This window comes from Micropterus dolomieu, linkage group LG09 (genome assembly GCF_021292245.1).
Source record: "Micropterus dolomieu isolate WLL.071019.BEF.003 ecotype Adirondacks linkage group LG09, ASM2129224v1, whole genome shotgun sequence".
Lineage (NCBI taxonomy): Eukaryota > Metazoa > Chordata > Actinopteri > Centrarchiformes > Centrarchidae > Micropterus > Micropterus dolomieu.
Window position 1 is genome coordinate 22,252,659 of NC_060158.1, and position 22,522 is coordinate 22,275,180.

The window sequence follows — 22,522 nt, forward strand, 5'->3', positions numbered from 1 at the left end:
TGTGTGCGTGCGTGCGTGCGTGTGTGTGTGTGTGTGTGTGTGTGTGTGTGTGTGTGTGCGTGCGTGTGTGTGTGTGTGTGTGTGTGTGTGTGCATGTGTGTGTGTGTGTGTGTTGGGGCGATTGGAAGTTTATTGCTGGTCACATTTTAACCCTCTCTTCCTTTACTCTGGCAGTTTCATTACCTCTGGCTATATGGATGGAAAGTGCAACTGGGAGGGAAAGACATTGCAGCCAATCATTGTGGTGAGGGGACAAAGACATCACTGTAGGCCACCACTGTATATCGGCACAGATATCACTAAAGATGTTGCACAGTGAAAATCCATCCTAAAGTATAAGGCTGGTGACATTCCATATTTTTAGCTGTGTAGACTTTTCTTCCTCCAAAACTACCTTTCAAAGCACATCCGTTGCTCTGCATGACATGTTCATTCATTACCATTGATATGGGTACTGTGGTGTTTTTTTGATCAATTCCATGTACACCATCCTGCCACTGTAATAATAATAATAATAATGCATTACACTCAGATAGTGCATTATCTTAGATACTCAAAGCGCTTCAGGGGATGGGGTCTCATCTCAACCACCACCAGCGTGTAGCACGGCAGCTATTCGCACCAGGACGCTCACCACACATCAGCTTGAGATGGAGAGAGAGGGAAACATTACACTGGGGGATGATTAGCTTGTCAGATGGAGTAAGCCAGGTCTGAAATTTTTCCAGGACATGGGGAAACCCCGTACTCTTTGCAATAAGTGCCATGGGATCTTTAATGGCCACAGTGAGTCAGGATCTCACTTTAACGTCTCATCTGAAGCAAGGCATCTCCTACAGCCCATCACTGCACTGAGGCATTGGGATTTTATTATTAGGACCAGAGGGAAGGCTGCCCCCTACTGGCACAACCAACACCTCTTCAAGCAGAAACGTAGTTTTCCCAGTGTTTCTCCCATCCAGATACCAGCCATGCCCAAACCAGCTTAGCTTCAGTCATTCAGCAGAAGCACGGTACATGTTGTTAAGGCAGCTGGCTAAATACTCACTAGAGCACCAAATGTGTATTAATCCACAGCTGAAAAAAGTCCCAAACAAGTGCACTACTACTACTCCTGTTACTACTACTACTAGTAGTAATGTTTGCTAAAAAAAAACAGATGGAAAGGATTGAAAGATGAACTAACACATTGTTGTGTTTTGTCTAGTCGTTGCATTTGTTAGCAATCAGAGTTTTCCCCAGAAACATCAACAAAAACTAGTCCAGGGTCTGCAGGTGTGCCTCTCATTTTTGTTTTTGCAGCTCTGTCCCTGCCTACCTCAGGTCCCCCAACTTTTTTTCCTAATGAACCCGGCGTGTACTCACTGAACCACGCACCCATTGATACACACACAGTGGCTGTTTTCAAGCCCAGCCGGGCATGAAGTGGAAACCCTGTGGCTTCTCATGGCCCAGCGGCCTGTATGCTCACCTGACACTGATGTTGAGGTTATGACCAAGGCAGCACACAAATAACTTTTTATTATCTCTCTCTCTCTCTCTCTCCCCACCTCTCTGTTTACATCCTTCCTCTTCTGTGCAGCAAGTGAGAGGGTGACCTGAGGACATGCGATGAGCTAATACTCATCATGTGGTTACAGGATTACATTTTCCAATAAGTGTGTGTGTGCGTTAGTGTCAGAGTTTGGGCTTGGTCAGTCCACTGGGAGTCATATTTTACATTTAGCTGCTTTTTTTTCATCCAGCATCACTCCAAACCGGCCGTGTGTTTCCACAGTAAACATCCTCATCAGATGACCTGCTGTTTTTGCAGTTTCATACTTGTAGTCCAGACAGTCAGAGTGGATGCAGCACTCTCTAGTGGAGCAAGAAGTGTGTGTGTGTGTGTGTACAAGAAATGACAGTGTTGATGTAGAGCACCGTGTCTTTGTCTGCTCCGGTTAAACCAATATATTTGTTTTTTATTAAATCGGTCCGTCAGTGTCTGATTGTTGCCCGTCAGTCTGGTCTGGTTATTTTCTAAATGATGATATCAGGTTATCTTTATGTGGCTGTGTCTCCCTAGTACACAGGACCAATTTATGCTCTTTATAGATACCTTTTCGATATCTGTGCCCGGGTGTCACAAACCTTTTTACATCTCAACCTTTATTTACGATTGGGCTGAGAAATGTTAGTTATAGGCTCTGAGGGGAGGATCTGAGAGCAAAACAGAGAGAGTATGAAATACAAATACAAAGTTAGGTAAAATTCCATTATGTACAATGTAATATCCATGGTTGTCTTAGCCAGTAACATGTGCACAGTTTTTTAGAGCTAGCCAGTAATGGTTTCAGATTAGATTGGCTGTCATTTAGGATGGGAGAAACGTGTTAATACTGCGAAAAGACATCGGTGACTGAGGATATTCAGGGCTCGAACTTTTTCACCACCTTCCTAAATTTCACAAAGGGGAGCGCTAACATCGTTCCACAGCAGCCACACCGACAAGGGTGTCTGCAGACATTTTTTGTTTATTGGCCTCATGAGTGCAGGCGTCGTCCAATGACGATTATCTCAAAATGCCAGATATCTGTTACTAGCTGAAAGAGTTTATCTTTAAACGTAAATTTAAAACCCACCTCTTAAGCCTGGCATTTGATTAGAATGTTTCATGGACGTTATTTATTTTATTAAGCCATAAAATAAATGTATGTATTCGTGTTTTAAAATGTTTTCCCTCTATTTTTGTAATTGTCTTTTGTCTATTATATTGAGATTTAGTTAAACAACAGATTCCTGCAATATCTGGCTGCAATCCACAACATGAGGTGTAAATCAGAAAAATAGAATGGCATGGCGATCCATTATCTTCATTTTGAATGTGGCTCTTACAAATTAAGTGTATGTTTGTTGGCCTTTGACATTTTAACAAGCCTGTTTTGTTGGCTGCCTGAACCTGATTGTCCTCCATAGGCTGTTGGACCTGCTAACTAGTCCAACAGTCTGGCTTAGTTGTTTTATGATATTATCTTTAGCGGTACAGAAAAAAGCTGAAAAACAACCTCTGAATAGTCCTTAAAAAGGTACACTACAATTTTAAATTGTTGAAAGGAAGTATTTGGCAGCCAAGAGCTGCATATTTGTAGTTCAATCTAATCTACAATCTTTTCTTATATTCAAACTGTGAACGCTTGGGAAATCCCCATTAGGATGAAGTTAGCATCTGTTGCGTTCCTCTATTGTAATGCACTGTGTGTTATTTTGCTTATGCAGTGGAATGGTGTGTTGTGTGCGCTGAATCAAAGGCATGTGACACTCCTCTCGCTCCCTCTGCACTCTCCCCCAAGACCAGATGGTGTCTCTTTATGCTCTCTAATGAATATTGATATGAGGGGTCTTGGTTAACAACAGGGGGGAACACAGGCTGGGCCAGAGACTCCCAAAATTGGCATTTAGTAAAGGTCTGCACTAAGGGGACTGGGCATGGAAGGGATTTATTTTTAAAGAAAGGTTTGGAAATAATAATTACAATTATAAAAATATTTTAAAAAAACATAACAATATAAAAATATTCTGTTTATGGACATGTTTTTATTTCACACTTGCTTTGGCAATGTAAACATCTGCTTCCCAGGCCAATACGGCCCCACTGAATTGAATGGAGTGTTTGGAATTTTAAGGCCCACATCACTGCAAAGTAAAGCAGTTTTCATATGCACATAAGCTCCCACGTGTCCCATATTGGTAAACTGTCTTGCACAAATGAATATGGATTAGGAGTTAATGAGTATGGATTAGTCGCCTGAGTGGTATCACCCACAGGATACATCTGGCTTTGGTGTAAAGTTAAAACCAAAAGAATTAAACAAGGAGTACAAAAAGTCAAATGAAAGAGACATTTTTACACAAAAGATTGAGATTAAAAGGGCTGATAGAGTAAAAGCAAATGTCAGGAGTGAGGGAGTGTAAAGTCAAGAGATGGACAGGTTAAGCCACGGGCAGAGTTAATCCTCTGGCATGACTGCCGTGTCTAAAGCTGCTCTCCTGAAGGCCTCAGCCCACTCAATCCAAGGCTGAACCACCGCCAGGACCCTGGGCCGGGCAGTCTGACCCTGGGGTGGAGATTTCTTCACTGGAGAAGCTTAGTATCCCCACCCGTTTTCAAGTGCCAGGGGTTCTGTGCCGGTGCAGCGTGAGGAGGGATGGCAGGTGTATGGATGAAAGTAATTGTGTTACTACCCTCCAGCTGGTGCGGGTGTAAGGGCCTCTTTTGTTGTAGATCCCTGCTGTGCCAATTTATTGGGAATAAACATCCATTCAGAGGGCAAGTGGACCAAAGTGCTGCTTCCAAAGCGAGGAAATAATCCTGGAACACAGTACTGGTTGTTTGTTTGGAACAGAATCAGCCTTCTTCCCCCCCATAGCCGTGTTGTATTTCATACCCTCTGCAGTTTGTCAGGAAACATTAGTAGGCGCAAAGAAACTCATACACACACACACACACACACACACAGTGCCATTAGAGCTGCGATGATGAACCGAGGCTGTGTCAGCTATTTATAACTCCAACTAGACCTCTGTGGCTATAAGGCATAAGGGCGGACAGGAAGAGAAATGCAGAGAAAAAGAAAGATGTGAAGCAGGAGGGATTGATGGAGACAGAGAGAGGAAAGAGGCCACTGGAGAGAGTGATGCAGTGATACAGAAGACATTACAGTACATTGAAATGGTTGTTGTTTAGCTTTTCACTGCGAGGACACAACCTCTACTGTCAAAAGTAGCCCCTGTAGCCCTTCGATAATGAGACACAGCGCCAGACAGATGCATGATGCTGAAGGCTTTCATTAGGGAAAGGACAACGACAAATAGACCTACATAACCCTAAAATATATAAAATATTATGAGATAGTTATAGCTTTTATTATAGCCACAAGTGGAATTGGTAACAGTAAACACAAGGAGGAATGCCTCCAGTGCTGCACACTTAATTTAAAGTAACAATTTCGATCTTTTTTGTCTAAATTTTTACCTACAGTATATGTTTTAATTTTTAAGTTATTTCGGTTATTATCAAGGTGGCATTTCATACCAAGATGCACTGTGAAATGTTCATGCTGACAACAGTGTTGTTCTGCTGACCCAAACAGTACAAACTCAAAAGAAAGTGGGTCAGAATGTCTCTGAGTCTCAAGATAAATCTGAAGGGTCATGAGGTCGTTCAAAGGGTTGAGACAGAAGGAAAAACATTCCTGCAACACAAAATGATTGTCATTTTTTCCTTCCGTATAGTTTTACCTCTCAGGGCTCTAAAATTTATTGAAGTGAGGAGGGAAATTCTCTCTCTGGTTTAACCGGGGATTCACATGCGTGATGCAGCGTGCTCCATATACACAGTCACACGTGTCGGCCTGTATTGAATGATGTGGGGGTGGATGACTTCTGAAAGCCAAACTTTGACAGCCGTTTTGCTGGTGGGGGTGTTCTTCATTTGACAATAGAGAGGGAGTTGTAACGGCGAGAGCCAGTGTGAGCGACAGAGCGAGAAAGAGAGGGAGAGCAGAGGGAGAGCAGAGGGGGAAGGGAGGAGGGTATCAGACACAGGGATAAGGCAGCTGGGACAGGCTGCTTGACTGGAAGCAGATTTTATTGTGCACTTGTCCTTCCCAAGTCCCTCAGATACACTCTGCTGAAGGAGGAGAGAGCGTCTCACTCTGACAACAGGCCATCTACAGCCACTCACAAACTGCTGTCAGGCCTTTTCTCATTTTCCTATCAGAGTTCATGCGGATCTTTGTAAAACAAACAACTGACGGAAAGAGGACTTTTTGGACTCTGCTTCTCTACAATATTTTAAATTTTGTATCTGCAATGGCGCTGGTGTAGGCATGGTGGTCTACTTGAGGAAGAGCATCCACTCGCTGCTGTCTGTCTTCAAGAAGAAGGGTGAGTGCTGACTCACGTGGAGGAGTTCGGCAGGCTGCAGCTTTGACTTTAGGCTGCTGACAGAAATGAACGCTCGTTTATACGACAGTAATACCCTTTAACTTTGCTTCGATTGAGGTCTCTGGAGTTACGCTGACCTTTTTCTAATACTTAATATACCCTAAAAAGTTTGTGTTGCACGGTTTATGTATGAGGTGATTAGGTTATTAGTAACTGGTGAAAAAATGGGATGTTAATTGCTGATTTTGTGCGTTGGGCAACGTCTCACACACACAAACACAGACACACTGGTACCCAAGAATTGAAGGCAATCTGGGGGTCCCCTCTAATGAGATAAAGGGCTTAACTGACTTTTTTGGCGATCGTCTAAATCAACCAAAAGCCCCAAAACTCCTGCTGGGGCCTGACTGGGTCTCATGGAGGGCTGCTTTTCCAATTAATCACAACTGCTAGTTAGAGCACAACATCTTAAATGTTAGTAATATGCACTCTGCTGTGGTTTTGTAATGGAATTTGTCTCTGTTTCTCGGATTGCATTAGACAATCCCAGGTTCACAATGACCTGAGATTTCCCACAGTAACACACAGCCGAGGGCATTGTGTCTGGGCTGCCTCACCTGTCTGAATGGTGGAGGATAGGGGCAGATAGGGGTGTCTGTTCTCTTACACACACACACAAACATGAACTGTATGTACATCCACACTCGCACAGTGTCAACTAACCAGGCGAGACTGAAAGCCACACTGTTGAAAGTGACAATGGAGGGAAAGCAGACACCTCGCGTTGACCTTTGATTAGCTAATAACAGACAATATATACAACGTATATAACTTACATAGCCCCACAGCCACAAGGAAACAACATGCACACTAATAATAATAAAACACACAACAAACTGAAAAATCACAATAAAAGTATTAATAAAAAAACTTAAAGAATTCCAATTTTCTAGATCTGGCCTTAATTTACAAGTTTTCTTCTGAAAATCCTTTAGCATTTCCTTGCCTCTTTGCAATTACGACCTCTAGAATTGAATAGGGCCAAGTCAAACTTTCTTTTGTTATCACATCAAACATGAATTTGTTAGCCAAAACTTAAGACAAGAGGAATTCCACTTCCTAAATGACCAAATAGTATTGTTGGTGTACACAAAAAGGTAATAGAATATAAAGCTAGCCGTCTCTTGACTTCCACCCACAAGGTAATAACACGAGAACAAAACCAAAATAAATGCATCATTTACAATTCTGCAAACTCAGCACTGTGGTTTAGTATGACTGGACTGCTGATTGGGTCATTGCACCATCTAGCCCTGCTTTACTGCTGTCCTACCAGTACTTCATTTTATTTTCAGATCTTAATTTCGGTTCAGTCTCCAGTGTTTTTGGCTTTCCTTTGACACTGAGTAAAGCAATCCTGAAGGGAGAGCCCAGTCCAGTTCCCACACAGGAGGTCCCCATGCAGGGGGTCCAGTGGCATCTTTACATGCGGACAATCCAGATTATCTAATCCTCTGTGGACTATAGCGAGGCAGGGAGATCCTGCAGGAGATTAGCCAGGCAATAGTTTACTGTTGAGAGTCTGGTCCGGCTGGGACGTCTGCCCACCAAACTGCTTGGCTGACGAGATTTGAAGAGTGTGCTGCATCAAAGGTGCACTAATAAACACACATGCAACAGGCTGAGGTACAGCCACACCTGTGGACAAGGAAGTACCTGTGTAGAGACTTCTCAGTGGAAAATACAGTTTAAATGACTTGGACAAAGCCGATGTATTTCAGAGTAAAGTGAGTGAGAGAAAAAAAGGGGCAAAACAGCAGACACACAATAATTAGGAGAGAAGTGTAATTAACTACTGTTGAATGACATGCAAGATCAGTGTTCCAGCCATAATTCTCCTTGACGTGCACATTGTAGGGCGCAACAGCAAAACGTTAATTATCATATAAGCCAATTACGTGTCTTTGTCTTCTTTTTCCACCCTCCCAACAGCTGGCCCGAAGGGGAATGAAGACCAGAAGAGGTTGACCGTCCACTACACGACCTCTCAGCACTACCAGGAGAATGTTTTCATTGAGGGCAGCAGGCCACAGTACCTGGAGGACCTGCACACTGAGGCGCAGGAAGGGCTCAAGATACTACAGCAGGAAGGTCAGACGCATGATGATAAATATGAAAACATTTTAGTTCATACTTGCATGTATTTATGTATGCATGGCATGTATTTGTGTTTCACAGTAAATGTAAGCCCATTGAAATTAGCTTATCCTCAATATTTAATTACACAATGTAGTATAGTATTAAGTAATAGTAAGCACTATCTGACTTATTATGGGTGGGGGTGGACTGGATGGAGTTTGACTGTATTCAGATTCTGTGTCTGATCTTGTCTATTTAATTCCCACAGAAAACAAGAATGGAGTCAACTTTCCTGACGCTGAGAGCATTGCTGTAGGTGCCCCCAAAGCTCTGTGGATAACATCATATCATTTTTCCTTCACTTCCTGCACACGAAGAATGCCACTTAACTAAATATTGCTCTGTGTGTGTATCCCCTGCAGTCCACAGACACACTGCGTCCGGAGCAGGATATCAGCTCCAAAGACGGAGGTGGCTCTCCAGAGTCGAGATCCACCACCGGGAGTACTGATACCACGCTAACCTCTGCTGTGTCGAGTAGGCCTGTGCTCACCCGCCAAGGTAAACGACAGCCCTGTTTGTGTGAGTGTGCGTGTGTTTAGAGAGACCTGGAAACGAAGCCTCCGTATCTCTTCCATCTTTGGGAAATAGGAGCTAATCATAGTGCTTGTGCCTGTGAAAGCAGTTTTTGTTCTTGGGTTTACTGCCTTATGATGAGCGATAGGCATGTACTTATTTAGCATGCACGTCTCATTCCCAGCTGCGTGGTGCTTCTGCAGTTATAGTGTGAAATCAAAGGAAAAGGAACATCACACTCACACACACAGCTAAAGCTTTTTTTCAGTTACTCAAAAGTTTTAAGCATCTGAAGACAGCACTGCGGCTGCCTCTACATATCGCAGCTGGAAGGCAAAGTACGCCGTTCTGTGTGTATGTGTGTGTCAGTGTGTGCATAAAGAAAGTGCGATTGGTATTCTGATCCATATTTCAAACATCCTTTTTAAAATCCTCTGGAAAAGCCACTTTCCCTATATACTTTATTGAGGTTCAGTGCATTATAGTGCATTGCTCCCATATTTTCACCAAGTCCTTTTCCTGTGCCGAATACAGTTTTTTTTTCATTGCAAAAATAACCCCTTCTCAAATTCAGTTACTGTAATAAGACAATTTTCCCTCTGTCTCCTAGGTTCAACATTCAAGCCTTTGAATCCAGTAAAAAGATTAGATAAGGGCAGGAAGAGGAGCAGGAGGACCACCATCATGGGTATTCCCAACCAGGTCCAGAAAGAACTTGGTATGTCCACACCATCATCCTAGCTAAACCAGTAGACATAATGTGTCCTTGGTGGTAAACGTATTATTGACAGTGATCTGCCCTCTTTGCAGCATTGCACAAAAGCTCAACCTTCCAGCAGCTTGTTTCCACCCAGCCCCTTAATCAGGACGGACAGGTCAGAAACAGCCAATCAGGGGTTGTAATCATTCCTACAGTCGATGGAGGGACTCCAGTAGCAAATAAGGAGGGAGCGAGGGTGCACCTTTCAGAGCTGGAGGTAAAGAGAAAGAATTAATTAATTCAGAATAGTTTTAACATACGTGACAGGTTTTGTGTTTTTTTACTTGAGAATGGTCCCCACCCTAAGCAGGAATCCAGGAATGAACAGCTGCTGAGGAAGCACCTACAGGCAACGTACCAAGACGAACAACCCTTCAACCACCAGGGCTCCTATCTCTGCCCCACCTCAACCCTGAGACCCAAGTCCCTTGCAGTACCTGACATGACCACTTCCATCTCTCCTTCAACAATGTTTAGCTTCCTCCAGGAACCCCAGGTAAGAGTGATATCAGTTAGTTAAGGATATGGCTTTAAAATTTATGTTCGTTTTCTTAAATGTTAGTCGTTAGTATATTTCCAAATTCTGTCTTGACAACTTGTAACATTTAGCTGTGAAACTCCTATTTCTGTTTTTTTTCCCCTAGGGCCCAGTGATGTCCATATCTCCTCAGGCCACATACTTGTCGACAATCATCCCTAATGCGGTCTTGCCATCCTCAATTGAAGTCATAGAGATTGACCGAAGCAGCAGCCGGACACGCGGCGGCAGTGTAAACCATGGCAGTGGCATCCGTACTGTAAGCAAAAGCAGCCTGGCATCTGGGGACTCATCAGTCAGCCCTTTGTTGTCCAGAAGATCAGATGGTGATGGTTACCAGACCGACAATTTCCATAACAACTCCACACTGATGCCCACATCAGCTTCGGGGTCAAACTGGAACGAGTCACAATCTTCAAAGACTATTATTTCAAGCTCCTCCCCTGTATCCTCTAAGGGTAGCACACGTAGTGGTAACTCACAGAGAGTGCGTCTAAATGGGCAGGAAAGCCAGACAGAGCATTCTAGTGGGGACCAAGACCTTATCAGTCTCCGTAGCTCAGGTAGCATGATTAGCAGCCCAAGCAGTAAAAGTGAAAATGCTGCCACAGGTCAAGGGTCTGAGACTGGTGTTTCAGGCTCAGTGGCTGTTGGGGAGGATGCGAAGACCAAACAGAATTTCACTCGTAGTCTATCGGTTATGAAGACCAAGCAACCCCCTGCACCTCCACAGAGAACAAACTCTCTGCATGGTAATAAGATCAGAAGCAACTCCAGGGTTCTGGTGGATATCAAAGATCTCAGTGACTCTGTGTCTGGAGACGGTGGTAATCCCACAGAAAATATTATAGTCAAGGATGAGATAAGATCATTTACTGCAGATACCAGTAAGATCCCCACCCCTGTTTCAAACTCCACTGGGACCAGCTCTTTAGATTCCTCCAGTCCACTCCCCAAACAGGCCTCTTCCAGTGTGGCAGGAGGAGCAGTAGGGCCTCAGCCAGAATCCATCAGCTCCTCCCCACAGAAAACTCCCTCGGAAGGGGGGAAGTTTGAACGGACCATGTCCCCTTCCAGCGGCTATTCCAGTCAGAGTGGGACTCCGACACTTTCCCCCAAAGGGATCCCCCCAACCTCCCCTGACAAACAGAAGAAGAAACCGGTGAAACCAGAGAGATCAGTGTCTCGGGCCTCGTCCTCAGCAGCTTCTCCATCGTCCTCTCTTACCTCTCTATCATCTGGTACATCTGAGCTTGTCAATTCAGATGTTTCCACATGTAGCCCCAGTCTGCCTTCACAGGGATCTCCACTCACTGTTGCTGAAAAAGAACTTACTCCGTACAACAATTCTTCGACTTTGAGAGTTGAAGTCAGAGAACTGTTGAACATCCCACCACCTCCCAAAATCAAAGCACCGTGTCCTCCTCCTCCAGAGACATGGGCTCACAACAGAAGCACCTTGGAGCTCTTGTGTCGGCCTTGCCCTAAAGTCAGCAAGGTAACCCAGAAACCAGCACAGGTACAGGATAGCACAGTTAAACTAGACAGAATTCAGACAGAAGCTTTAGTTGAACAACAATCAACAATAGACAAATCTGTCTCAGAAAGCAAAGCAAAGCCTGAGACATTGTTAGTACCAGGTCCTGAAGATGTTCACAAGGAGCTGGAGAATAAGAAAAGTCCACATACTGAACAAGAGAAGATGGAAGAGGGTGCAGGTGTTCAGAAACAAGAGCAGAGTAGTAGCCCTGTAGGGAAGGACCCCGAGAGTCAAGAGACAACTCGGAAGAAAGAGCCTCCTCCAGTCATGAGGAAACCCATGACAGCACTGCATAAAGAGGAATTGGTCTCAAATGACCAGTCAGATAGGCAACAAAAGAAAATGTGTAGCAGTGCCACAACAGAAGTCCGTTTACCAGTTGAGAACCACACAACCTCCTTACAGAATGGGGTTCCAGTTTTAGCTGATAAGAGCGAGAATGAGATGGACAAAAGTGAGGTCCCATCCATGCAGACACTTTCTATAGAGGTCCCCAAAATTAGTAAGATCTCGCCACCACCCACCCCTCCACCAGCATACCACCCTACACCTCCTCCGTCAAGAAAGACACCTCCTTCATCAGTATCTATGCCACCAGATGAATTACAGAGGGTGCAGGAGGAGATCCATGTTGTAGAGTCTTGCTGGCCACCTCCTCCGCCTCCTATGGAAGGGGACTCTGTCTTTGATGGGGGAGACGAGGTTGACTTTCCTCCACCTCCTCCACCCTTCGTGACAGACAGTGTGCCAAATGTGATGGACAGTTGTATCACAGAACTGGAGGCCTCAAAAAGACCCACAGAAAAAGTTGGAGAGACAATTGAGGATTCAAGTGAAGCTGGGACATCTAAACATGGTGAAATTCCAGATTTGCCTCCTGCTCCACAAACAATAACTGACACCAAACCGGAGACTGTCTTGCAAGTTTCAGAAGCTAACATCTGTGATGAGATTTCTAGCGCACCAGAACAGAATTTATCTGTTTCAGCCCCACCTCCACAAGTGGAGGCGACACCTTTGCCACCTATTACAAAAGCAAAGAACGCAGTATCAGTCTCTGCTTTACATTCAGCAAGCAGTTTCCAAAAGCGAAACTCTCTGAAAACTGAAGATCAGTCGCCCTTCGAACCTACCGTCAGTGCCCAGCTTCCAATTACTGTCCCAGTAGCACCCCCTTTACCAGCTGAGAATTTCACCCATGGGGTTAATTTCAGAAGGCAGCCCAGTGTAGCAAATCGAGATGCCAGGAGCAAGGAGCTCCTTTCCCGCCACAAAAGTGCACCCATTCCTAAAGAGGATGCTAATATACCTCTTGTCACCCCCTCTCTGCTTCAGATGGTTCGTCTCAGATCAGTCAACATGACTGAAGACCAGGTGAAAGCTCCATTGGAGGACAAGTCAACAAACCAGGGAGCTCCAGTTCAGGATAATTGCCTGGGCTCAATCCCAGGAACTCAAAACATTCCGCAGAAGCCCATCCGCAAGTCTCTGTCACTAAAATCTCCCCCTCAGACAGTAAAAACATCACATGTGACACTAACCACCCCTTCCATGCGCTTACAGGAAGCCATACGTATGAAAACCGCAGCCATGTCTTCAAGAGACGGTGTTCCATCTCGTCTGGGTGTGAGGTCATCCTCTTACAGCCTTGTCAGTGAACAAGGGGCTCCGTCCCTGAAATCACCTGAAGGATGTGACATGCACAAGTCCCCAGCCTCTACCGCCAGCTTTATCTTCTCTAGGAACGCAAAAAAGGTCGTCATAGAGACTGCAGCTGCCACCTCCCCTGAAGCTCAGGCAAGTCTGAAGCAAAGCTTGGCGGCTGAGCTTATGCAGGTGTCTGACCAATCGAAGGCTGACACTTTTTCCAATGGAGGCCTGAAGTATGACAAAGTTCCTCCACCAGTAGCTAAGAAACCAGCCCAGGGGAGCATCAGTCCTTCACAGAGTCTTCCTGCTTGTTCAGCAAAGATGGACTTCAGTGTTGAAGGAAACGGAAAAATAGGAGTACAACATATGAGTGGAATAACACCTCCTGAGACAACAAGTAAGAGCTGCAACATTATTTTCAACCATGATTTTTCATTAGATCATTATCTTTGTGAAAGTCACGAAAGACGGCCACTGCCTTCATCAGTGTGTTTCATTGTAGTGCTGCGGAGTATGTAAACTCATTAAGGCTAATTCAGTACTAGCATAAATCAATAGCCAACATGCCACTCTCTTGTCATGAGAAAGCAGAATGCAAATCCAGGCATTACCATGATATTGAACAGCTAAGCAGTTTAACATGGCCTTAAACAGCATATTTTTTTGCTTCTTCATACCAACCAAAGAAAACTGCACAGACAAGCCACCTTCCACACAAACACAATACAAATGCTGCTGGCTTGCCTACAGCTTTTTTCCAGTCAAATGTGCAAGCATGTGCTTCAATCAGCCTTAACCTGAAGCTCATGATCATGTCTCAGTAGCTGAATTAGATTAGGACAGAATACTTATTACGTGTGTTCCTGTAACTGTATTATGTTGATGCCATAATGTCTAACCTCCTCTCGTCTTCCCCCTTCAGCTACAAGAGTGACAGCGGACACAATTGAAACACTGTTTTGAAAGAGTTTTGTGACAATTAACTGAAGGACATGCCAGAGGAGCAAGCAAAGACTACAAGCGAGTAAAAGGACAACAGCATGGACTGACATTACTGAGACATATAACTCAACTATCAAGAAAGAGTGTTGTGTGTGTTAAAACTTCTTCAAAAGCCTTAGCCTGAAATGGCCTTCCTACATATTTATGCAAAAAATGTCTCGCTCCCAATTTCTTATTATAGCTTTATTCTGGAGTATTTTTCTAAGCTATAGTTTATCTCTTATTAAGGCCCCTCAGGATGAAATGGTGCACATTGACTGAACTGTAAATATTTGGCTTGTGTTAGATCGCCTCCCAGAGGTAGCATTAGGTAGTGGTCACTGCAGCTCAAAGAAAAGGATTTGTCTTGACAAAACATTTCTGTACATAGTTTTACTGTCTGTTAAGTCCTTTTTCCCTGTTGTAATATAATACATAAATTTCATGGGGATTTAAGCAGTTGTCAGAAAAAGCGGACAATGGCATCCGCAACAGGACAAATCAGCAAACACTTTTTTTTGCTTAAAGATCTGACTAAAAACTAATTGTCACACTCAATTTCAGTCCTGCTTTTCACTGTGTGGAGATATATTTTATCTATATATCTGGAATAGTATTTGAGAAAAAGGGATGCTGCGTACTCACAAGAGTAAGGGGAAGATAGTTTGTCAATTAGGGCAGAGGCACTTTTGTAAAGCTACAGATGATAAACCAGTTTGACTAGATAAGCATCTGATGACAACTGCTAAAAAGTCAATTACATGCTTCTACTCAATCTGCACAATGTCTTCTTGGGTTAGTAAAGGGCAGCCCAACACATTCTGAGAAATATTTTAGGAAAATAGTAACAAGTATCCTATTTATTTATGTGTGGTTGTTTCCACTTGTAGCACTGTCAGTCACCTTTTCCTACCAAATATGAAATATTTAAGAATCCACTTCATCTGAAAAACACTTTTAGGGCTATGGGTGTGACGATTGGCCCTGGGTGATTGATACACTGGAGTAGACTTAAGTGTGAGGTCAGTGTTTTTATTAAATGTCCTCTATCTAAAACTTCGGGCCAAGCCTTTCTGGTGGAAAATCCAGCTCATCACTATTTGCACAAAATGCATTCCCCCAGCAAAATCACTGGTGAGTGAATTATACGGACTCTTTGTAATGGGTCAAAAATCTACATCTTGATGATTATAAAGACTTATGTACAGTTATTACTTCTATAAATAAAATTTAAGTGTATTAAAAATGCGGTTCCCTGCATTTGATGTGGCACAGACACCTAAATGTATTTACTTTACACGTAGAATTCATCTAACATAAATATATTTGATTTCTGCAGACCACAGAATTCAGCCAGCATTTATTTCGTATTTTGTATTCGAGAAGATGCATGAGTTGATTATATGACAGTTAATGTCCAGATATTGATTTCTGTACAACACTACCCCCAATGAAACCTTCTTATAGTACATGACATATTGACTTTTATATACATCTGAAACCCATTCTTATTAATTGGCAGATTGGCCACTGTCCTGACACTGGACATGACCATGAAGGCAAAACAAAGCAATTTTAACCCAGAATGTAGTGAAACATTAAATCCCTTTTTAAACACCTGAGATTCCTTGTCAGCTACTACCAAGAATGAGCAACCACTACTGCAACATACAATAAAGTAATCTATTGTCGGAGTAGCTGTATGTCTCTCTGTGACTCGTGTCATATTTTATTTGTACATTTAAGTGTGTTAAAAATGCCAAAAAAACCCTGGTAAAACAGTAATGAATCAAAAGTTGATTAGTTACATAATTCCTGTTTTACATGGGAATTACATTTTTTTTAAAATAAATTCAAGGTAATACAATTTGTCTAAGCAAGACCAAAGCATCTGAGACTTTTGGCATCAATGTCCAATCATTCTCTGAGAAAACATCCAGATGACGTTGGTGCGATTTGTTGATGAGAGTATCCTTGTAGTAATGTGGCCGGCAGGAGCAGCTTCTGTGGCGAGTGTAATGTCTGTGTATCTAACTGATGTTGCCTCCTTTCAGTGTCTTACATGTGATCTGTCCTAGTTTGGTCATCAGCTGCTTGTCTTTCCACTGAGCTACACACTCGTCTGATATCTTCAGGTCCACCTGTGGAGAGAAATAATAATACGATCATTATGTACATGTATCTATCCCCCTACAATATACCATTATAGGAAAATAATGCACATTGTTCCAGAACAAACATAATTGCTAGAATTGTCTTTCTGAATGGAGAAACAGTAAAATCGGACTGAAACGCACCTGTAGTTTCTCCCACACCTTCTTCTTTGGGTTGAGTCTCTCGTCTGGTTTGCCCGTTTCATATCCCTCGACAAAGACCCCTTCTCCTGGCGACGACCCCTCTGGGGGGTCCAGAGGCTCCACCCTCTTGGGCTCCCCTTCACTAGAAATGAACCAATCAGAGAGAGTCGAAGAGTTTCTTAAAAAATCAAGCTGAGGGATGTGCTGTGTGTGTGTGTGTGTGTGTGTGCTTGTGCAAAGCAGACATAACACTCACACAGAGGCACATAGCAGCATGGCTTGAGACTCAATCCCTCGCATCTTCTGGGGTTTCAGATTGCACAGCACCAACACCATTCTGTCCTGTAAGTCTTCCTGTGAAATATAGGCCACCAGCCCGCTGACTACCGTCCTTGGCTCCGGCTCTCCCACATCAATCTTCTCCAGATACAGCGAATCAGCATCTGGGTGCTGGAATTTGGACAACAAAGAAACCCATATGAACACAGAGAAAGAAGGCTGTAACAAAGTTGGATCGTCATCGACACATCAGTTCAACACGCATCAAGTGACGATCTTGGCGTCCTACCTTCTCCACACTGGTAACCCTGCCCACCCTGATGTCCAGTCTGGAGGGAGCCAGCTCATCGTCCTCTCCTCCTGCCTTGGCACCCTTTACTGCTCCTTCTGATCACACACGCACAATGGCAACACATGTAGCTATTTGACAATCCTTTGTTATGCAGAAGTAGTCACACCGCTATATTTAGATGAAAATTATTAGAATAAAGTGAGTGAGGGAAGACACAGCGAGCATGATGGGTAAAATACTGACTTGTCTTTGATGGGTTGGGGTAGGCAGAGTTGGTAAGTTTGCGGAGCTCAGGAGACTCAAACTTCTTTCTGATTGGGTCCAGCAGTTGGTTTAGTGCCAATTCCACTGAGGCCTTCAGGTCTCCTGGGTGGACGATCTGAAAAGGTCAGAGATTACCGACGGTTAGACCAGAGCACAAGGGGAAGATTAATCATTTTAGCTGGGATATACATTCCGAAGGGCATTTGTTCTTCAAATAAACCAGCGTATCTATACTTTACCTCCTCAGCAAAGTCCTTCTCCACCTCTTCAAACACAGTGTAGGTTTTGTCTCCGCCCCACTTAGCGTCTCTTTTGATGCAGAACTCTGAAACACAATGATCCCAAATATCAACTAATGTCATATTCTGTATATTTGTGGAGGAAAAATCTGAAGCCAAGACAATAGAAGATGATTCAAGGGGGAGTTTTCTACCTCCACGTAGCGGGAAGAGGACATATTTGACAAAGGAGAGGACTCCATTGTTCTGGATGTTGCCTGGCTCGCAGAAAGCCTTCTTCAGCTTCTTCTTCACATCTTCTTTGGAGTCCAGTAGATCAATCTTTGACTCCTGCAGCCAAAAGAGACATTGTTATGACTGACCACCAAGCATTAGAAGAAAAAATCTTGTTTTTTTTACTGTGACTTACTTCTTCTGAGGAGCTCATCTTGGTCCCTGTCAGGCCTGGTACCATCGGGTTCATCAGATGGGCACGCTTGGCATAGCCCAGAGAGGGCAAGTACTAGAGACAAACGGAAGGCTTACCCTTGATATTTCATAGAGATCTTATTCTGAAAAATGTTTCATTAGATTGCCCTGTTGTGACATCCATAGATCATCATTTGTATAATAATTTCTATTTTGTTTCTAAGACCTGCAACTTAATGTACGTGGAGTAAATTTTTTATTTTCTTTGAATTGTCTGTTTAAATAAGTCCAAAAAATAAGTTAACAGCAAATTCACATCTAAACGCACCTAAATAATCATCGAGAGAGAGGTTGAAGGGCTGAAAGAAATGTGCAAAGATGGAGAGAGATGGTACCTTCTCTGCTAGAGTAAAAATTTTCCTCTGGTCAACTCCTCCAAACTGGGCGTCCACCTTGAGGTACTCCTCATCCAGAGCCTAAAGACAAAGACAAATCAAATCACATTTACAACTTTAACAGGTTCTAAAGAGTTCTATATGACAGTGCCCTAATTATATAAAGCCATATGTGGACATTTACATCAGGGTTATGAGCCACTCCTTAGTAGCAGACAGTGTGATGAGTCCCGCAGTTACTACTCCATCTAGAACAGTGTTATTACCTGCAGTCCAGGGTAGAGCAGGCCACTCAGCAGGGGATGCTCCACCTGTTTGACGACCTCAGCTCCAGCTTTCTTAGCATCATGCTCTGTCACCATGGAGGACAGACGGTACACATCCAGAGTGTACTCTCTGACAAACATGAAAATACAGACCTAAAACATTAGTTTAAGCATAGTCTGTTTGGCAGAATGTAGATTTAAATAAATGAAGACAGCCTGAGTACCAGAGGCACAACTGACCTGCTGAGCTGGTAGTCAGTTCCTTTGATAAACTTGAGTTTATCCAGAGGCACACCAATGCTCTCCAGCATGGCCTTGATGACCTGTTCATAGTACTTCACCCTGAGCTCCAGCAGCTCCCAGGGAGCTTTCATATTGTCTAGGTAAGCATGCAAGTCTGCAAACAGAATAGTGACCTGAGGAAAAGAAGAAGAAATAAAAACATGTGTATAAGCTACTGCCTACTGGTACGCAAAGCTTTGATTTAGCACGAAGTAGAGATTAAATCTAATTCCTGAATTCCGGCACAGACAAGATTCTCAAAGAGATCTACCTACCTCACATCCAGCCTTGAGGAAGTCTGCTATCTTGGACATAGGGACAAAGTAAGCTACATGGGGTTTGCCAGTGGTCGCTGTGCCCCAGTACACCTTCAGCTCTCTCTCCTGAAGAACCTGTTTCAGCTTCTCCTCTCCAAGGACCTCCTGCAATACATGCGTTCAAGAGATTAATGAGACCAAGCTAATGGAGGACTTTAGCTACTGTGAATTTATATTTGTTTCGTGTGTCCCACCTGGAGGTTCCTAGTAATGAGGTGGAACTTCTCCTCAGGGCTTAGCTGATCTGCCATGGTGCAGGGCCTTCTGAAGAGGAAGATGGGAATTTAAGCATTGTTATGAATTAATGGCAGCAGCTTTGTTCCACTTTCTAGAGCCTATATGATTATAAACTCTTTCTGTTTAATGTTGCCCTGGGAACAGACAAGGTGGTAACATTTCTCTGATTGATTGATCTGAACTGATTTGGCCCAATCAATCTCGATTTACCAGTCCTGGTCCACACCAAGCGGTGGCAAGCAGCGAGAATCCAATTCATTTTCTATGAGGTGAGTTTATTAGAAGACCATGACGGTTAGTAAAATGTACTCGGCATGTTCTATCCGACTAAGTTAGCCACTGAGAAAGGGGATGTTGACGTTTAACTGAACAGGAATAAGTTAATGATAAGTTAAGTGACACTATACTTAGCACAGGAACGGGGAGCTCCTGGCTAACGTTAGCTATGTTTTTACAATTAAAACAAAAAACTCCAGTTTGCTCCATATGTCAGGAACCGGCTGTTCAGTCAACTTCGAGACAATATGCTAGCTAACAGTTACCTCATTGTCCAGCTCACCTTTAACGCCACGCTGATAATGAATGAACAAGCCAGCTAGAGTTAACTTAGCTAGCTAGCAACAATACCATGTGCAGCTAACGTTTCCAATCTCCTGGTGTTTCGGGTTAAGACAAACTGCGACCAATTTAAACACTACGTTTTCAGTTTATCTGACAGCAATATCTGTTTACAAGACAGCCATACTATACAAGCTACTGACTCACCTCAAATCCTGTCTTCTTACAATGAGACGCGGGTGAGAAAAGCCGGTAGGGTGGACCTGTCAGTGTGTTGCATCAGCATAGCATCAACTCTGCTATCGACTCACGTCCCCTTAGACTCCAGGGGAAAGCAATCGAGTGCAGGCTCTTGGCAAAAGTAGTGCTTTTCCCAGATGAGTAAAATATTCACTGAAATTAAAAATAATTAAATTTCTGGCATAATTATCGTTTGCTTGACGGAACTGTCACATATAAGCACAAGACAAACTGATATAAATAGTATTTCAAAAAATACCAGCAGTACTGAGTCTGCTCTCAGAGTGAATTCACAGATTAACCTGTTAAGGGGGCCCGAACAAATTGTTGCCTGCCGTAACCTACCCCATATACATTGTCGCCAGTTTTCCATTAAGCACAATGCACACAAAAGACAAGAATTATTCACCCAGATACCCAGAAACAAATCAGTGCCCCTGGGCTGGAAATATATGTATTTTAAAGGTAATTTGATTCGTCACAAAATAGCATATGCACTATGAGCACAATATAAATGTATTAAAGTAAAAACACTACATTTTGACACTGGGCCCTCCCAGAAAGAAAAGGCAAGTTGAATAGGTAATAATGTAGGACTCTCATATAGTTCTTTAAAATCTTCTTAACACTTGCTTTTATCGTATGGCTTTATCTAAACTGATGGCATTTGTTGTAATTATTGTATAACGTTTGCTTTTATTATGCTTTATTGTAAAGCACTTTGTTCTTGTAGGTGGTAGGACTAGTTAAAAGTTATTGCTGTTGCAAATTCCTTTTAAGTTTTGCAATTAATCACATGATTTGCAATAACTGACACACAGTGAACTTGGGGCTTTTGAGCTCAGAGTCTATGATCCTAAGGCAGTTTCCTGTTTTTGACAATAATCATTTCCTCCTGGAGCCATACAATTTCCTAAAAATATATTTTCATAGACAAATAATCTTTTTGTCCTCATGCTTTTTCTTTGCAACTCTCGGTAGAAAACTTTCACATTTCTTTCTCCATCATCCCTTTCCACAGAAAAACTTTGACTACAGGCTAGTAAGTGTCATAACTGGGTTATTAACACTTATTGCGCTACATGCATCATGACTGGGTATCGTGTTTGCCTGACAACAGCTGTTAAACGTCCTTATTAGTGACGACGAGAAAGGTAATGAGGATTGTAGAAGAATGTATTCATTAAAAGAAAGATTCACTAACCTCTGTTATTGACAGAGAAACACCGATTGCGTTCATAAATCATATTTTATTCTGTCAGTGGAGTTTTTAGGATGCCTAAATCACTAATAAATTGATTACAGGACATAGAACCCAAAATAGAGAGAAATACAACAACGTGTATCGTTTAAATATAAGTTGCTGACAATGTCCAGCCGGGCCGGGGCACTGGTCAATATTTGTCGGGAGGCTCAGAGTCAAATGTCGGGCTCTAGCCGGGGGAGCACCGGGAGGATGAGGTTCCCAAACGAGGAGTCCTGAGTGATGAAGAAGCCGGACGAGTGGACGTGGGCGTGCTGCAGGGCGGCCTTCTGCTGCGCGGCGATGTGCTGCTGCTCCGCGCTGTCCCTCACCTCCTTCAGGACGGGTCTGGACGACAAAGGGATGTTGGCTCCGGGGCTGTTCAGGGACTGGCTCTGCATCAGCCGCCGCTTCTCCTTGTCCAGCTCCGCCAGGATGGCCACCCGGGTCTTGTTCTGAAAGCCTGGTGCTGGAGGGTTAGCAGCCATGTCAGTTTAGCGCAGAAAATAAACGTTAAACAAGCCCATGAAGCAAATATCTTAAAGTGTTTTTTTTTTACGTTATGTGCTTGTTCAGCTAGCGTCGTTGTGGTTTCTTTTTGGTTATGACAGGCATGGAGCAAAAACAGTCAAAAATAGCTATGAAGTTGAGGTGCCTTGTACTAGCTGGTGTATGCTAACAGAATGTAAATACTTCCGGCTTGAATGTTCGTCCTTCAAAATAAAGGCTAATGACTTCTACCAGAAGCTTATCTGTATTTACACGAACTCTTCCTTTATAGTCATCACCTGACATTGGTAAAAGCTCAAAGTTGTGTTTTATGTCAAAGGTGTTGAAAAGCATCATAAACGTACGTAATCTGTAATATAAAGTCAGTGTAAATATAGCCTATGGGGCTCAAAAGTGACAATATAAATCTGGAAATCAATTCACAAGTCATCGTTCAAGCACACAGTTTGTGTTATAATATCACTACACCCACAAAGAGAATTACTGCCCATTAACTCACAGAATTGATACATTAGGATCATGGCTCAAATTAAAAAAGTCAAGAGTATTGACTTGTCACTTATCAGATATTTTAATAGATTGTGTC

General features: G+C 43.2%; 3 protein-coding genes across 7 annotated transcripts in view; 1 reads left to right on the forward strand and 2 right to left on the reverse strand.

Moving 5' to 3' along the window:
* The window catches only part of kiaa1522 (KIAA1522 ortholog), a 38,788-nt gene extending 22,985 nt beyond the window's left edge, over positions 1-15,803 (forward strand). The window contains exons 2-9 of one of the 2 annotated variants that reach the window (XM_046059577.1): positions 7,918-8,076; positions 8,333-8,376; positions 8,487-8,625; positions 9,251-9,358; positions 9,451-9,617; positions 9,711-9,896; positions 10,045-13,525; positions 14,051-15,803. In XM_046059577.1, the coding sequence (XP_045915533.1) occupies positions 7,918-8,076; positions 8,333-8,376; positions 8,487-8,625; positions 9,251-9,358; positions 9,451-9,617; positions 9,711-9,896; positions 10,045-13,525; positions 14,051-14,091 (4,325 nt within the window). In that variant the 3' untranslated portion in view covers positions 14,092-15,803. Of the gene's footprint in view, positions 1-7,917; positions 8,077-8,332; positions 8,377-8,486; positions 8,626-9,250; positions 9,359-9,450; positions 9,618-9,707; positions 9,897-10,044; positions 13,526-14,050 lie in introns of both variants that reach the window. The other variant, XM_046059579.1, reaches the window with a different exon arrangement.
* On the reverse strand, positions 15,455-20,289 carry yars1 (tyrosyl-tRNA synthetase 1). 3 transcript variants are annotated; one of them, XM_046059581.1, is made up of 14 exons: positions 20,151-20,289; positions 19,343-19,412; positions 19,107-19,253; positions 18,790-18,965; positions 18,550-18,679; positions 18,284-18,364; positions 17,890-17,982; positions 17,675-17,810; positions 17,481-17,566; positions 17,221-17,356; positions 16,975-17,072; positions 16,663-16,856; positions 16,407-16,548; positions 15,455-16,250 (listed from the first exon to the last, which is right to left on the reverse strand). In XM_046059581.1, exons 2-14 carry the CDS (start codon positions 19,397-19,399, stop codon positions 16,140-16,142), a joined length of 1,587 nt encoding a protein of 528 aa, XP_045915537.1. In that variant the 5' UTR covers positions 19,400-19,412; positions 20,151-20,289; the 3' UTR covers positions 15,455-16,139. The 3 variants fall into 3 exon arrangements, with proteins under 3 accessions (XP_045915537.1, XP_045915538.1, XP_045915539.1); XM_046059582.1 differs by having other exon boundaries at positions 19,343-19,409; positions 20,151-20,235; XM_046059583.1 differs by lacking the exon at positions 20,151-20,289 and adding an exon at positions 19,945-20,091.
* A 1,124-nt stretch (positions 20,290-21,413) lies between these two features.
* On the reverse strand, positions 21,414-22,131 carry LOC123976531 (SOSS complex subunit C-like). Of its 2 annotated transcripts, XM_046058772.1 has the most exons (2): positions 21,986-22,131; positions 21,414-21,895 (listed from the first exon to the last, which is right to left on the reverse strand). In XM_046058772.1, exon 2 carries the CDS (start codon positions 21,825-21,827, stop codon positions 21,603-21,605), a length of 225 nt encoding a protein of 74 aa, XP_045914728.1. In that variant the 5' UTR covers positions 21,828-21,895; positions 21,986-22,131; the 3' UTR covers positions 21,414-21,602. The 2 variants fall into 2 exon arrangements, with proteins under 2 accessions (XP_045914728.1, XP_045914727.1); XM_046058771.1 differs by having other exon boundaries at positions 21,414-22,129.
* Between the last annotated feature and the right edge of the window lie 391 nt (positions 22,132-22,522).